This window comes from Parambassis ranga, chromosome 14, assembly GCF_900634625.1.
Source record: "Parambassis ranga chromosome 14, fParRan2.1, whole genome shotgun sequence".
Taxonomy (NCBI): domain Eukaryota; kingdom Metazoa; phylum Chordata; class Actinopteri; family Ambassidae; genus Parambassis; species Parambassis ranga.
The window spans coordinates 20,121,330-20,138,338 of record NC_041034.1 but is presented as its reverse complement, the minus strand read 5'-3'; the positions used below and the strand labels follow the sequence as shown (position 1 = coordinate 20,138,338).

General features: G+C 40.7%; 1 protein-coding gene across 2 annotated transcripts; it reads right to left on the bottom strand.

The window, feature by feature from the left end:
- Positions 1-1,366: 1,366 nt before the first annotated feature.
- Positions 1,367-16,725, bottom strand: LOC114445694 (RAC-beta serine/threonine-protein kinase-like). 2 transcript variants are annotated; one of them, XM_028420809.1, is made up of 14 exons: positions 16,586-16,725; positions 14,716-14,876; positions 14,483-14,611; positions 14,287-14,398; positions 12,849-12,999; positions 10,654-10,785; positions 10,059-10,124; positions 9,739-9,807; positions 9,473-9,595; positions 5,271-5,399; positions 4,391-4,605; positions 4,222-4,309; positions 3,438-3,540; positions 1,367-3,337 (listed from the first exon to the last, which is right to left on the bottom strand). In XM_028420809.1, the coding sequence occupies exons 2-14, from the start codon at positions 14,759-14,761 to the stop codon at positions 3,258-3,260; spliced, it is 1,443 nt and encodes a 480-aa protein (XP_028276610.1). In that variant the 5' UTR covers positions 14,762-14,876; positions 16,586-16,725; the 3' UTR covers positions 1,367-3,257. The 2 variants fall into 2 exon arrangements, with proteins under 2 accessions (XP_028276610.1, XP_028276611.1); XM_028420810.1 differs by having other exon boundaries at positions 14,716-14,873.
- Positions 16,726-17,009: the final 284 nt, after the last annotated feature.

Genomic DNA, 17,009 nt, shown 5'->3' with positions numbered 1-17,009 from the left:
CCTATACCAGATGTAATAAACAGATCAGATGTATTTCAAACTGCGTCCTATGTAGAACTGATCATCCTTATCAGAAAGAAAACCTTGACTACATTTTAATCCTTCCACTCCCACAGGTCGTGAACGCTGCGTAGGAGACAGCGAGGATGTGTGCTGCAACATGTGAGGCAGGCGGGTGGAGGCGTGGCCGCTCCCCGGCAGCACATGTTCGTCCGCTGAGGGAGCGCTGCTGGGAAGCACCGTGAGGCTCCTCCCGTGTGCGTCTGTCTGGACCGGAGCGCAGAGCAGCGACACACGCAGAAGCAGAGAGAGAGAAATGCGTTACCCCATTACGTAACAGCACAGCTCTTCCATCCACTGAACATGACACGGGGGGCCTCTCTCCGTGTTTACTGACTGTATGTGTACGTATGGACTACAGCTCCAAAATGTGCGTGGAGCACTATGTGGTGAGCTTCATCAGATTTCCAATCAGACCTGATTCACTTAACAAATATCCACCAGGTGACATAAAACAACTTTTTAAGAGCTCCTAAAAACATTTCCTCATGCTCATCATGAACTTCATATCTTAATGGTGGAGTTTCACAGCTGCTTATATAAGCAGTAGACAGGGCAGAGGAGGGCAGGGACAGCTATCTGCATGGAGAGACTGCAGTGTTATCAATAACTATGATCCTACTCTCTGATGTCATCAAAGAGTATCACACAGCAGGTAATCCAACATACAATCTTTCACAACCTGAAAAAACGAACATTATAACCAGTGCTGGTAGATGTCGAACCTTTTTCCTTGTCACACAGCATAACAGTGTTTTGTCTGTTCAGATCCTCCTGCACAGCTTCCATCTGTTTCAAACCCAGCCTGGTGTGTCCTTTCCATGTGACTGCAGATCAGATCAGACAAACGCATATTCTGTATATTCTCACACAAGTGAGTGAGCCAACACAACCCATTCCTCTTCATTACAAATTTACTGCTAAGTGTTGTGCAAGTTGTGTTTGCCAATTCTAAATCTACATTTTCCACTCATCATCACTGCCTCTTCTGATCGAATGCTGAAAAGAATCAAGACGCACACTCTAGGATGTATTAAGACAGTTTAAAAGGTGTAATGGATCATTGTCTCTTAGAATTACATTCACAGACAAATAAAAATGAATTGCTGGAATAAAATAATGTAACTGAAAAACATACATTACTTTCAACCATTATCAGCTTCTTTTAAGGGCATAAAGGAGGAAATCCAGGATAGAGGGAGGGAGAGGGGACATAAAGGGGAGAAGAGAGAACCAAAAGACAAACAAAAAAGAACAGAAATGCTTTCGGAGCAGCACATAGAAGAAGGCTCTATGAGAAACAGGCTGTCTGCACCAGCTCTGTGTTTATTGCCAGTGATTTGACAGTGGAGCACCAGTATAACGTAAGGCGCAGTTTCATGTACAGCATTGACACTCAGTATTGCCAGCCTCTATACTGCACTCTACCAGATTTCATTTGTTCTTAATATTATATAGGTCACCATTGCACTGTCTCACAATGGATCCTGTTCATGATGTAAAGTGGTGCATTGAAGAGATAATCCTCTGAACCCTAAAATTCACTGGTAGGTATGAAATACATGCTTTCTACCAACCTGGAATCTTTTCAATGAATCCTGAATGCATCATGACAAAAAAATCTAAATAATCAGTGAATTTCATCACAACCATTTAAGTCTGCATATTATAATTAAATATGCAAGAATCTGTAAATAGCTAAAGATTCTGCACTTGTTGGTGTAACTGACTCACATTTGACCGACAGTCACAAGCCAAAATTTAATGAATGTTTTGGCTGACCTGCAGGGCTTTCTACAGCTGATGTGCAGAGTAGAGTAAAAAAAATTGTGCTTGTAAAAGGCTGTAAAAATGCTAACAGATAAATATCTAGAACCATGGAAGAAGCTCTATTTTTCCACTTTTTGTAACACCTGTGGGCACTTAAAAACATTGTATACACTGATTCCAGTTTGTTTACATTTTTGTAACAATCAATGATCTGAAAAAGTTCAACCTTTCTTTCTTTACTGTAGAAACGTATTGCAATCCTCTATCCCTCAAGCCATCAATGATTTTAGGCTTGGGGTTCGAAGGTTACAAAATAAAATGCAAAAGGCCAAAGCTCTAAAATGTTAAAAGTAAACCGGACAAAAGAAAAACTGATGAGGCATTTGACACATTTTTGATATTCAGGAAAAACTAAACTGGACGTTTCCAGCTACAATATGAATATGGGCCATTAGAGAAAAATCAGGCCTACTTTTACACACTAAGTACTTACCACGCTTTTGAAATCACATTGCTGGTGTGCATTTTACTGATAAAGAGACATAAAAATGTGTCAGAATTAAAAAACAGAAAGTTTTAAAAAGACAACATATACACCTTGTGCATTAAGGTATTCCCAATTTCCATTAATTGCTCCGTCACAATTGACAAAAAAAATCACATTCTGAGATGAGAGCCGACCAAATGATTTGTTTTCATTGCATACAGTTAAAGGATAGTCTCTCTCGTGGACAATGTCAAAGCTTTACTCTCTAAAGACACTTTGATTGTGTGTTATCAATTCATCTGTTGTTCTTGGTACATATCAGGCAAGCACCCATGAAACCTCATTCTCTGACAGATTCAATCTGAAGTATGGATGACATTCAGTTTGGATTTTCATGTTCCCCATTTTCTCAGAAGAAAATAAAGGAAACACACATACATACACACAAACACACACACACACGACCACACAAACACACACACACACATAGGTTGAATGGAAAAACACCCAACAATTTGCTGCACTGTTTCTTCCCTCATATACAGTTTGAAGAGCACTTGCAGACACTATGAAGTAATTGTATGGCTTCTCATAAGACTATATAAAATTGTTAAAATGAGTGTGAAAAAGCAGCAGTTGATAGGCCATCTGACTGTGCTAATAAAAACAGTCCTGATTGGGTTGTTGAATTATGCTGATGACTACATGAGGTACTGATGTCCAGTCCAACACAGCACAGCCACTGTGGCCAGGCTTTGTCCGTAATGTAAAAGGGGGATTCTATGAAAGATACGGCTGGCAGCCGAGGCACTTAGACCCTGCTAGGACCAAAACCTCATCAGAGAGGAAGACTCTGGTTATTCTATGGCTGTAAGGGATGCCCAGATATTTATGCCTCGTGAAATGTGTATGTGTGTGTGTATGTGGTGCAGAGATGCCATCACTCTCTTATGCTAGCTGAATAGGAGAACTGGGGGAAATGTGCTTCCTGGCTGGGGTCATCACAGTCGAAGCTGTTATCTGTAAGAACAAGACGACAGAGATCAGTCGTCATATTCCATACAAGCAAGCAGAGCTCAGTCATAGACACTTGGTGGATCAGGACTCAGAAGATACTTACACTTGTCTGGAGGAGTGAGTGTGATGGTCTGTGCTGTAAACTCCTCATCAAAGTATCGAGTGTCTGTCTCTGATGTCACTTGGGGTTTGAAGAGTGGGATCAGCTAAGGCGGAGAGAAGACTGGTGTTACTTTAATTAAATTGGGACTATTCCGGACATAAAAAAAATGTCCACACAGATTTGAGGGGTCTAGGGCCATTGATACATCTATCACCATCTGGATAGAGAGAGCATGCTTTCAGTAAAAGAAATGAAGGATTAACATGAAATGTATCAGCAGCTGTTTGCAGAGAGACATACAGAGAGAGAGAGGCCAAGCATGCACCACGTTACTTCTGCCAACACCAAATGAAGGAGGAATGACAGCAGACAGAGTTGGTTTCTCACACATTTCAATTATATAAACAAAAATACTAGGATGGCAATTCACTTTTTTTTGTTTAAAAAAATTGTAGCATTAACAGGCATTAACTCGGACACTCCTATTAATGGGATTAGAAAGTTTTTTCCCTCACTTGAGTAAATGTGAAGAAAATCCTAATGGATCAGTTGAAAGGTTAATAAGAAATACTGGCCGTTACCTACAAGCCAGGTAGTTTTCTCAAAACATTGGCAGTATTTGCATGGCTTCCTGGTACTTAGATAAACACAACAGTTTACCTAGGGGCTGGTCTCATCTTTCATCATGTAAGCATTTTATCAGCACGACAGAGCAAAAGGTTTCAGAAACAACAGACATGAAGAATGACTCAGCAGCTGTGTCTGCAGTTTCACTTCCTCTTACCTTCTTCTGCTCAACATCCTGCCAGTTGATGTTGGTGAAAAATTTGTGACTCGTTACTTCTTTGGCATCATCTGGCCCTCCACCTAACCTGTCCGTTCAAACAACATCATGTCAGAATGCAATAATTACCTTCAACAACAACCCAAAGAGCAACAGTCTGGACAAATACCTCTGCTTCGGGTCTTTCTTGAGCAAGCCGGCTAGAAGGGACTTGGCCTCAGGTGACAGGTTCCTGGGGAAGCGGATCTCCTCCATAAGGATGAGCTCAAACAAACGCTCGTGGTCCTGGTTGTAAAAAGGCAGGCGGCCACACATCATCTCGTACATTACTACACCCAGACCCCACCAGTCAACTGCCCGGCCATAGTCATTATCTTCCAGAACCTGTGGAAGAGCACGCATTTATTAGAAGATTTCTCATCATGGCATTAAAAGAGCTTGCACTGCTGACCATGCATATCATACACATGCAATTTAGGGAAAAAAACTAATTGAGCCCAAAGTCCTGGAGTTTGGAGATCTGGTGCTTCCTATTTGTACCATTTAGGTATACAAACTTCTAGTGAAAGTGGTCAAATGTATTACTGCTTAACTTGCACTTGTTGCTGTAGTTTTTAACTAATTGAGTAACTCAATGTGTCTCATGATAAGAGGTGTGACAAGGTCTCACGTCACAACATCATGTGAAAATTGTTAAAAAGTAATATTTCTCAAAAATGTGCCTGTGCACCAGTCTGACAGTGTTATTTTTTGAATTTTATTAATAAAAAGTAATAAGAGGAATCCTGGTTTTCAAGGTGACTGGAAATCTCTCCGTCGGTGTTTCGAGGCATACTGGGTAAAAAGGCTACATGCAAAAGTAATATGCTGTCAAGCAGCAGGAGAGGAAAAAAAACAGCAGCAATGACAGCTGGTCATATATTGTCTAAAATGTATTCATGTTGGTAAAAACAACACTGACATAGAGCAGCAGGTTGCTGTATTAAACAGATGCAGTGCAGGCCTTAAGCATGAATAGCTGACTTTATGATTTCTATCCAGCATCTTACCTCAGGTGCCAGATATTCAGGAGTTCCACAGAAGGTTTTCATGGTTGCATCGGGAGTAATACCCTCCTTACAAAGGCCAAAATCGGTGATTTTGATGTGTCCGTCTTTGTCCAGCATCAGATTCTCAAGCTAAGGCCGAGAACAAATAACATAAACATACTATATCATGATCATATTTTAATCATCATAAAAGAGAATGTACAGAACCTGGACATTAAAGTGCTTTCAGCGTAATATTCACTGAATATCAATCAGTACTCAATGTGCAAAAAGTCTGACAACCAGACTCTTAACCTAAGAGGAAGGAGGATCAATGACATTCTCTATGGTTTGGGAGAAACTGCCAGACTTAGTGAAAGCAGATTTTGTACCAAAAAGAAGAAGTTCTGTTTTATCACTGGTTAATTTGAGGAAGTTGTGTAAAATCCATATCCAGTTTTGATATCCAGGAGGAAATCAGAAAGAGAAAGAGCTGAAGTGGGCATGTTGGACAGGTAGAGGTGGGTGAGGCGAAACAGTAATAAAAAAGGAGGGGGCCAAGGACATCATTAGTGACAGAGAAGAGTTGTGATCTAATCGTTTTAAGGTGAACAAACTGAGTACAATCTGTAAGGTGCAACTGAAACCAGTTGGATGGACCAGGAGGACTGTGAGTAATTGTGTCGAAGGAGAATGAGTATGGTTTCAAGTCCAGAATCTGGGGTCATCAAGAGGTCATTAGTGATTGTTACCAGCTGGAAAGTCAGGCATCTGCTGTGGGGGGCAGAGACTATGTAAGTCAATATTCTTGATATTACAGAATGGAATAACACAGATAGTTTTATAGTAGAAGGTAAACAGAGGCTAGAATAGTAGGAACTGAGGAACTGATTTGGTCAGTGGATTCAAATAAGAGCTGGGTCAGAGCAGTTACAGGGGGCACTTTCCACTTTCAATATCTTAGCATAATCAAAGTACCGTATAATCACGACCATAAGGCGCACCGCATTATAAGGCGCAGTGTCAGTTACACGGTCTATTTCTGTCCTCAGCGCATACACATGGCGCACTGTACTATAAGGCGCAGGTTACGCTAAAACATACCAGTACGTAAATTCAGTAAAAACCGGCTGGATATCAGCGAGGAGCCGGTGCAGCCTCTCTCTCAACGGTGGCAGCGACAGAGAAACAGCGTGTGTGTTTCTATGGGCAGAGCAGTGGCTGCTGCTGAATGCCTGTTGTGATTCCAACTTTATCTTTACACTTTATTAATAAATAAAGACCATCTTCGGATATACGTTGTCCCGCATTTTAATCAGATGCACCACAGTGATTCCTAATTCATCCTTACCAGTGGCTGACTGTACAGAACATTTATTACAACAACAAACAGGAAACAACTGCACGAGTTCAAACCTGCCAGCTTCCCTCTCGTCGCTGTCAGAGTCACAGCCACACACGTTGCCGGCTGGCTGTTCGGAAATTATTTATTATTATTATTGTTCGGAAATTATGCCGGCTTTCACAAAAGCTCGGGCAACAGTCACTGCAGAAACATGAGCCCATGTGTCCACAATCCATTCACATAACTGACGTAACTCACCCGGCGCTGCCTCGCAGTAAAGCTGTGCTCGCTGTCGGCCATCCATCGCTCCCACACCGCTCGCAACTTTACTTTGAACGCCCTGTTTACGCCGATGTCCAGGTTGGAGTTCTTTGTTAACCCTCCCGGGATTACGGCAAGCTATGAATTCATCTGCTTCGCCTGTATTTTTACACCAGCGGTGAGACAGGCGTACACGGAGTCGTGGATCAGCAGCGAGGGTGATGCGTGAAAAAAAACCATCCGGTCTCTTTACATAAACCACTACAGTCCGTATTGATACCGTGCTGGTCCCCATTCTCTCCACAGTTTGGTTCACGGGGATGTCGAAAGTGAGGTGGACTTCATCCATGTTGGTGATGTGGCTGGGCTGGATGTTTTTGCTGGCAATGTTGTCACTGCATAACGCGGAAGCTGTAATCCGCTGGAAGTTGCTGCGCCAGTACCGTAGCATTCAGCTGATTGGTGAATTGCTGCCAGCGTACGTACTTTACGTATCATGTCCCCGTGTCTGGTACTCAACCCATACACAAGGCGCACCGCATTACAAGGCGCAGGGCCGACTTTTGAGAAAATTTTAGACTTTTAGGTGCGCCTTATGGTCGTGAAAATACGGTAGAGTAATTACTATTATTAAATGCATCTCAGAAAAAATGCAAAGGTCTCAACCTCAGGAACCTCAGTGGTAGCTGAAAATGCACTCGCAGGGCTCTAGACTAACTTTTTGCACTGGTGCGCCTAAAAAAAAAAAAAAAAATTTAGGTCATCTTAACACCCACACACTTACCACCGCAGTTTGTTCTTAATCACTGTCCATATATTTTTGTACACATCAGTACATTTTATATGAACAGGCTTATTAATCACATATCATCCTAAAATGAATTTGGACAAACTAGCCAACAAGTCTGCCTGTCAGAAATCCACAATGAAGATTCAAAGTTCATACAGCACTCTTCATTTCCCTGTTTGCTTTCTCTCTGTATTTTCTGGCTGTCGCTCCTCACTTATCTATCTGGCAATGGGAATTAAAATGAAAAAATTATCATATACACCTCTATTTATTTATTTATTTAACAGTTGTGATTGAGATATATATTTTGTTTTCTTCAACACATTTCTAATGCAGCTACAGTATCTCTTCTCTCATCTTCCTCACCTCTGCCTCAGTTTCTCCTGTGTCTCCTCTCTTTCTAAAGCTGAGCTCCAGCTGACAGACTTTTCATTCTGTCTGTTACAGTTTAGCTGTATGCAGATCTCGTACTGCAGACAATGGTCCACTATAGCAGGATAATAACAATACATTTTAAATGGCCGTTCGTCATGTAACCATGTTCTATAACTCCTTAAAACCAGCTGACTGCTGTCAGTCAGAGTGACTCAGCCTTAATAGATGAACCACACAGGTCAGATAACACTGTCCTCAGACCTGTTGTTCACTCTATTATAATGCTGCGAGCACGTCACGCCCCCTCCCTGAACATGACCGGCTCGTTATCATCACTCATTCAGGTCAACAGCAAATTAGCAAAACCCGCATAGTAGCAACAAATCCTGCTCCTCTGCTGCATGTTCACCTGAACTGCGGTTTCTCCTGTTCAGCAGTGAAAAGTGTGTTTGTGTGTCTGTCTGTCTGTGTGTGTGCGCACTGCACGCCGCAGTGAGAGGGCCGTATAAGGAGTTCTGCACACTCGTTTCAAAAAGTCCGGGCCGAAACGAACTTTGTTCTTGTTCCTGTCAACTCGGGTAACAGATCTTTCTGTTCTCGTGGCATATGGAACAAGCTTTAGCACACAGCATCAGCTCTGCACAGCATATGTCTGTGTTCTTCTTCTTCTGAATTTTCGGCAGACGGTCTCAGCTGACCGCAGCAGACACGTTTTCAAAGATACACACATGCGGGGTCCCGCCCTTCACTGTCTCTGATTGGTTCAGACCACGACCTGATGTGTGTCTGTTGTTGGACCACAGGGAGACTGTTAAGAGTCACAGAGAATGTATCTCCCTCTAACAGCTGGTCGTACCGGTGCGACCTCTGATATTTTTTGGTTGCACCATTGAGAAATTAGGTCGCATGTGCGACCAAAATGGTCACACAATAGAGCCCTGACTTGACTTTAACACATTAGCTCCTTATGTGTTAAAGTCAGGTCAAACAAGTGCATTTTTAACAAGACTAAACCAGAATGTCAAGCAGAAAAGCTAACAGGAAAAACAGCAAGGAAAGACAAGAAATTTGGGACAGGGGAGTGTTGGTAGAGCTTGGCTCAACACATTAAGACTCACCCCAGCTCTACTGCCTACTATAACTATAAAGGGCAATCAAGAAATTTCTGGCTTCTGGCCTTCCAGTTGACTTGATGGGCGGACACCAGATTTTTATTGAAGTTGGTATGTGTTCATTCTGTCTCTTTCTTTTCGCCAAATGCATCAACCCTTTATGTGTTGGGTTTGTTTTTTAACTTTTACTTTAATTTATTCTAGTAAAATGGACACGTGGACTTGTTACTTGTAACTTGAGACACTGACACCATCCTTATCTTTTTAACTAGAAGTCCACTTCCATGCTCTGGTGATAAAATGGATAATGACTGATATCGGATATTTTGTGTGTATTTACCTTCAGATCGCGGTAAACAACATCACGTGAATGGAGGTACTCGAGTGCTGACACAATCTCGGCACCATAGAAGCGTGCACGATCTTCTGTGAATACTCGTTCACGTGACAGGTGGAAGAAAAGCTGAAAGGAGAGAGAGAGAGAGAGAGAGAGAGAGAGAGAGAGAGAGAGAGCAGATGGAGCCAATCTCTTATCTACTATTACAGTGATCTGTCTAAAAGTTTTGTATCACCATGTGCACATGTTGAGTGCATGTGAGATCTCACCTCGCCTCCATTGGCATATTCCATTACAAAACAGAGCCGGTCATTGGTTTGAAAGGCATATTTCAGTGTCTGGTAAAAACAACAGAAAAAAACAATAAAAACCAAATAAAAATGAGATATCAGTTGTATTACACTATCCTAATACAACCCTACAATCAAGAAATGGCAAGTTCTGCTAGTATAACTGAAAGTCACTATGCACTAACAAAGGCTCCTTACAATAAAAAAATAAAGCAACAGTTAGCTGCTATGTTTGACAAGTTAGAAGTTTATAGCTTGTTGTTGTTTATTGCTAAGACAGTCATTTATAGGGTTCTGACCGTGAGGAAGGGATGTCTTGTGTTCTGTAACACCCTGCTTTCCGTAACCGTGTGGGCCACCTCATCCTGCCAACAAAGACATCATCATCAGAATGCTGCAAACATGTAAAGCAGAATATACATTTTATATGTAAAGCTAGGGTGAATTTAGCTTGTTACATAATGTTATTAAGTTAGACTTACTGTTAAATGTAGCTCATCCACTGTGAGTGAAATTCTGTATTTTTTTTGCTTATCAAAAGGGTAGCTACCACCTATGTGTTAGCTACCACCGCGTAGCTAACACATGCATTTATTTAGGTTTTAAACATGTCCCATCTAGTTAACCTTCCCACCTTTGCAACAGTAACCTCCATCATTTTTTTATTTACCAGTACTTAAAAAACATTTACCACTGCAGGGTTATTCTGTTGTAGCAATAATACTAATTACAAGTATGTGTTGATAATTTAACATTAATTCATAATAATGTAAAACTTGTTCAGCATTAATAAATGAATAAGAACAATACAGCTAGCACTCTTATGAACAAAAATCACTTATAAAACATATTGCACAGCAGTCACAATAAACAACACAACCCTCTCCAACTTACTTTGGCTATTATGACCATTTTGCGCAGGATTTTCATTGCATAGTGCACTCCAGTGGATTTCTCTTTGACCAGAATTACCTTTCCGAATGTACCCTTGCCAAGCAACTTCAGGTACTCAAAGTCAGTCATATTCTGTAAAACACACAAGATTCAAGCAAACGTGAAAAAACAAAACATGAAAACCACAAATTTGCACAACTTCCATTCTGCAGGTCTTTGCAGAGCAGTCATATCCCTCTCTCTGCCTGTGTTTCCCCTTTCTCCACTGACAACTATCAAAGGCAACAATACTTAAAAAGACATTTAAAATAGCAGAGAGAGTACACAAGCACATTAGGTGTATAGCTTCCAAGAGTGAAGTAAAACAAAGTCATCATATACACCTGTTCTGTTATTTAAAAAAATCTATCTTCAGACTGAAATGTATAATCCAGAGACACAGCTGCTTCTAAATCGTAAAACCTTAATCTAAATAATTTCAAATATGCTAACTTGAAGCTAAAGCTGCAGGCCTCCTTTGCTCTCCTGTCCTTTTAAAATTTGAGTAAATCAAACAGCATCTGTCATATGAAACTAACTTCCTTGTCCCACTAGGTGGCACTATGATTGTTAAGAGTGCAGTGCCATATACACATCTTCAAGCTAGGACCAATGTTTGGGGAAGAGTGGACATTAGATTTTGGTAAGTCAGAATGGCCACGCTGTTTGACAGATGTGACAGAAGAGTTTGTTAAAACATGACGAAGGGCTAAAATGGCAGCAAAATTTGATGGTTAATTCAAAATGGTTGGTTATGGTGTGTGGGTCCAAAGGGCTTTTTTGTGCCCCTTGAAGTGTAAACATGATGTTTTGTACACCTTCTGACAGTAATAGAATTTTGGCACTTTAATGTATTCGGGTCTGGATGCTCATCATTTGGGCCAGATGGGTAAGGTAAATAAATAGCAATTTCCATAATTATGGTGTCGGGTCAAATTTGCAGCGCCATCGTGGCCAAGCTGTGTTATTTTTCTCGGGAAGAGTTCATGCATCTATAAAGCCGACCCTACCCAAGCCCCAGCATAATCTGCCCGAGCCCGTCCTGGTCATTTACAATAATCAATTAAAACCAGTGTAATACCACAACAACGTTTGACGACCTCCCCGGTAGACTTGCCACTTCCTGTACTACTGCTGCTGGAAGTATGTAACTGTTTCTTCCAACTACCTACCTACTGTGTGATTCTTTTGCCTCCCTCACCTGTGCACTGAATTCTGAGCTCCTCAACATCATGTATAATTTAGGCCTTGTAATTTGGACAATACAGTTTTCCAGCTGGTACCACCACAAATCTGCTATAAGCTTAGTTTTAAGTATGGCACCAGCTCTGCGCCCTAATTTGTACTGTACAGAACTAGCTTTGTTTGTAGTGAGAGCACCCAATTCTTAAAAAAAAAAGCTTCCAGTCACACAAAACAAACATACCGTATTTTCCGGACTATAGGTCGCACCGGAGTATACATCGCACCAGCCAAAAAATGCGCAATGAAGAAGAAAAAACCATAGATAAAGTCGCACCGGACTATTAGTCGCACCAGCGGGTCAGCATAAATCACTATGTTTTTAGCGTAACGTTGCCTCTTGAATTCCTCTTAACTTAAGTGGTGTGGCTGTAGGGCATTGAAAGTGAGACACATGCATTTCAACAAGTCCTCACGCAGAGAAATGATCAGCTTCACCGCACAGAGATTCCTATAAACATCCTGTAAATGAGTCAAAGGCAGACTACTGTGCGCTAGAGCTGTCTGGAATTAGCGACCTGTCGGCCTATCGGCTCAGCTGCAAGCACACGCTCCATGAACACGTGCGTCACCTATCGGAATACAGTGTGGACAAGCTGGAGGTGGAAGAGAACCGTCAGGAGAGGGACATATCAGCTGCCATTATATTTGTAATGGGACGTCAGGATATATTTTTTCCATATATAAGTCGCACCTGAGTATAAGTTGCATACCCAGCCAAAGGATGAAAAAAAATTGTGACTTATAGTCCATAAAATGCGGTACATGAAATTTGAGGAAACATACATGCTGCACAGAAAAAGCTAAAAAACTAAATTGTCATAATACTATAAACACTATATATTTGATCTTGAACTAGTTTTTCATAGATGAATTTTATTGTACAGTTGTTTGGTAGGGTACCACTTTCTCACCACTTTGCTGCGGCTCTTGGAGATAGCAACCTCCATCTCCTCCAGACTGTTTTCACATGGTGAGCCAAACACATCCATCGGTTCTTCCTCCTCCTGCTCCCGCATCTTCAGACTGTTTGCCACAGATTGGATTGCCCGCATCCACTCCTCTCTAACAAGAAAAATTACAAAGAATATTCAGGTACTTCATTAGGCTTACATTCACACAGGTAACTTGGATGTGATGAGGTTTTTACGGTATCCTGGTGGTTATGTTGTGTGCTTGTAAACCCCCTATCATGCTTCAGTTAGCTAGCTAAGACATAGTCCTGTTTACAAGATATCTGAGACCTCATTCATCAACAGTGCATTAAAATGTAAATAGATTCTATCTTAGGAGCGACATTAAGGATGTGTGTACGTACATAAATGTATTTATCAACCGTGCGTACACCAGTCGTACACAGATTAGCAAGTAATCAGTGTTTGCTCTGCTACCGTTCATATCACTACCTGAAATTAAAAAAGATGTGGTGTGATAATAACCTTAGGACCAAAATCCCCATCCCACAAATAACAGCATCTGGAGGAGGACAAACACCCCATTTTCACCCATGGTTATCTTTCACTATTTGAGGAAAATTCTGAAAAGTAGCCTGTTTAGTTGACAAATCATGCTTGAGACTATTTTCCTATTTTCTTTGCACATCAGGCAGGTGTGTTCCCACCAATCTCCTTAAAACATATTTTCTGTGTTCACCATCCACATTCCTTTTAAGCTTAGGACACCTTTATTGTTTACAACAGTACAACAAATCAAGCTTGAGGCTCACTAACAACAGCCGGAGTATGACGCCTATTTTTGATTGTGTGATTTGGTTGTGTGTTTTGATTTTTGTTTGTAGGACTCTGGTTTTATTTAATGGAATGTTGTAAGTAGTTTAAATGACAAAAATGAAACGTTTACATTTACGAAAAAAAAAAAGATTTCGGCTGCATTATTTATGTTTTGGACATCGGGTCCGAACCTAGGCCAAGTTCAAGTGATTTGGATTTGAGTTCGACATGTGCACACTAGATACTGTGTGTATGCATGGTCAAAGATGGTTAATAAATCCCAAACTTTCATCCCAAATGATCATATGTACCAATTACACACAGATCTGCACATACACACTGTTGAATGAGGCCCCTGGAGTACTCCAACAGCAACCAGGATAGCTGTCCAAGTAAATAGTGGGCTAAATTCAAAAACCTGGATTTTACGATAACACAGGGATATAAATAACCAGGGTTGTCATGTTTCATTACCATATCTTTGATATCATCAGGATGAGACAAATCTGTATACTGTTGAGCATGTTAATGCTCAAAATATATCAGATACTGGATAGACTTGGATGCAAAGTACGATTAAAAATGGCTGCCCACTTTATATTAAATCTTACTCTGTTCTTACCTCTCGTCATTGCTCTCCACATGAAATGTACGCTCAATTACAGTGGTCCACTGTAGGCAACGGATGACAAACGTGTTGGGCCGGGGTCTTTCAGTCTTCATTAACTGGCACTCTAGAAAAGTACAATTACAGTTCTTGTTGTCAGGAAGCTGATTTAAACAATCAAGAAAAGACTGTTATTGTTATGATTTCTGACCTGCCACTGAGAAGTTATTGAGGGGTGGTGACGTCTGGTCATTTAGATCAGGCTTCTCTTTGTAGCCAATGAAGGAACCATCACTCTTCAAGATGAAATACCTGGGCCTCCATGTTTTGATATATTCACCTGGACCAGAAAAAGAATTTACCATAGATCAAACAAAACCAGTCAGATTAAAAAAACAAAACAGAAAACCAAATTCTGTTCAAAGTATTTGTCATGCTGTATACCTCTTTTGTGGAGCCAGCCCTCTCTGACAATATGAACTTCATTCATGGTGAGAGATGGGTTTCAGAAAGGGTCGGGAACAGGAAGTCGGGGAGCAGTGGATTTTGTCAGCTCACGTCTCAGGCACAGCTAAATAAATACCATGAAATGGAAACAGCTCCTGCTGAATAAAACAAACAGTGCAACAAATTTAATCGAACACTTTAAAGCAGAAAAAGAGTAACAGAATATTTTAGATCGCAAACTGAGGATATATTCCCTTTATTTTGAGCATTATAGATTTACACATGCAGATAGAAAAATCGTTCAATGCAAAATAAACTTTAGCTAGTGCATCTTAATGCATCTTCAATTGGTCACATTAGAATATTCAGTTCTGTTTAAGAAGCCATTATTCAGGATGGTTACAGGGCATTTTGGTGACACTGGGCTGGTATCAGCATGACGTACTTGTGTGGAATTTCCTTTAAAGCAACCAGTAATTTATGTTATCACTTAGAATCAACAGACATTCTCAGGATTAACTTGGAATCATTTTTTCCCCAGTCATTGCTATTTCTTTAACTTCCCATGGTTCAGTATAATTATTTTAGAACACTGGGAAACAATCTATTCTGTTTCCATGTAATTTAAGAATGCAGATATGAATCAAGTCTTCATGTTCACATTGTGTAAATCACATGATGACAACCTAAGGTTCTAACAAACTCCTGCACATTCAGTCATTCCTCATTGACTGATCAGTTTGTGTTTGTTGTATCATGCATTATGTAAGCAGTGGAAGACCTTCACTCAGAACCACAACATGTTAGAAAAAAATGCAAAATGCAAACAAAAAGAAAAAAAGCAACATTCTTAAATGGTATTGGTGAACACTCTTTAATTATATCAAGTTATGTTAAAGTCTACATTTAACGTTGACCCGTGTTGGCGATATATAGCCCAGTGAACTCTGAAAAAGGGCCTTGTTCTTATAAGTCGGCTGCTTATGAGAAAATAGCACTACTAGCAAATATTGCTGTATTTAGTAGCCACCCTGAATATCAGCTGTGTGCAGACCTAGTCAGAAAATACCTCTGCACAATGCTTCACTACAATCCTCTACATTTACACGAGAGGCCAGTGTGTGCTTTTATCTTATTTCATGTGTGACATGACCATCGAACTGAAGGGTCAGGGGACAGAGCTTCATTTACAACATGTGTTCATATTCAACGCTCAAAATAAACGCAGTGCTAATAAGACTGTTTAAGAAAGACAGAGGCAAAGAAAACGACTTTTTCGTAAACCTACCTCAACATTTGCTTGTCGTATGACTACCAGGCTAACTCGCTGTTGTGGGCTGTTGGTTGGCTGCCATTTAACGTCAGCTAGCTAACAGCAGCTAGCTGTTTGCTAATAAGCGAGTTAACTACGAACCACATACGGGACATGAACACGTTAGGAAAAGTTAATCAAGTTAACGCCACAAACTTTTGACAGTGAATCTATATTTGGAGACGCCAAAACAGCGATTACAGATTTCAACGTTACATGTCACCTAACTTACATTAGAAGTAATTTTGCTAATTATAGCTCAATATCATATACGTTACGGGTTCACAACCAAACAAGCGTATTTTCCATCCGCAACTCTTATTTTATACCATATTGTGTTATTTCACCACCCTATAAACCTCATCTAGCACACATTGGTAATATATATAATAGTAAACACTCGTACATTAGCGATCATATGCCTCCGTGTAGGTTACTGGTGTAGCTGTATAATAGCAAAGTAGAACTCTTACTATTAACTATTTACAGGCAACTCTACTGGTTTCGTAACCAATATTTTACACATTTAATTATAGAAGGACACGATTAACGCACATTTCATTGAATTTATCCCACGTTGCTCTCGTTTCAGTGCAGTCTTGACAGGCTAGATCCACAGCAGGCCATCCACCCAGGAAAACATCAGGGACTCTTCTTCTCCTTGGTTTTGGATAGATGACTGCTGCCCTTTGGGTTTACACTGCCACCTGCAGGTAAGATGCTACAACTTCATTTTAAGGTGTGACCACCCATCCGTCCATCTTCTGAACCCTCATTGGTCCTGTAGTACAGGGTCACAGGGGGGCTGGAGCCTGTCCCGACTGTCAGAGGGCGAGTGACTGACAGGGCGCCAGCTGATCACAGCTCAGTTTGATGACAAAGATTTGATTTTCACCATAATTTAATTCAGGACACCATCAAACGTTACATACATCATTATAGACATACATCATTATATACATTATTATAGAAATATCCA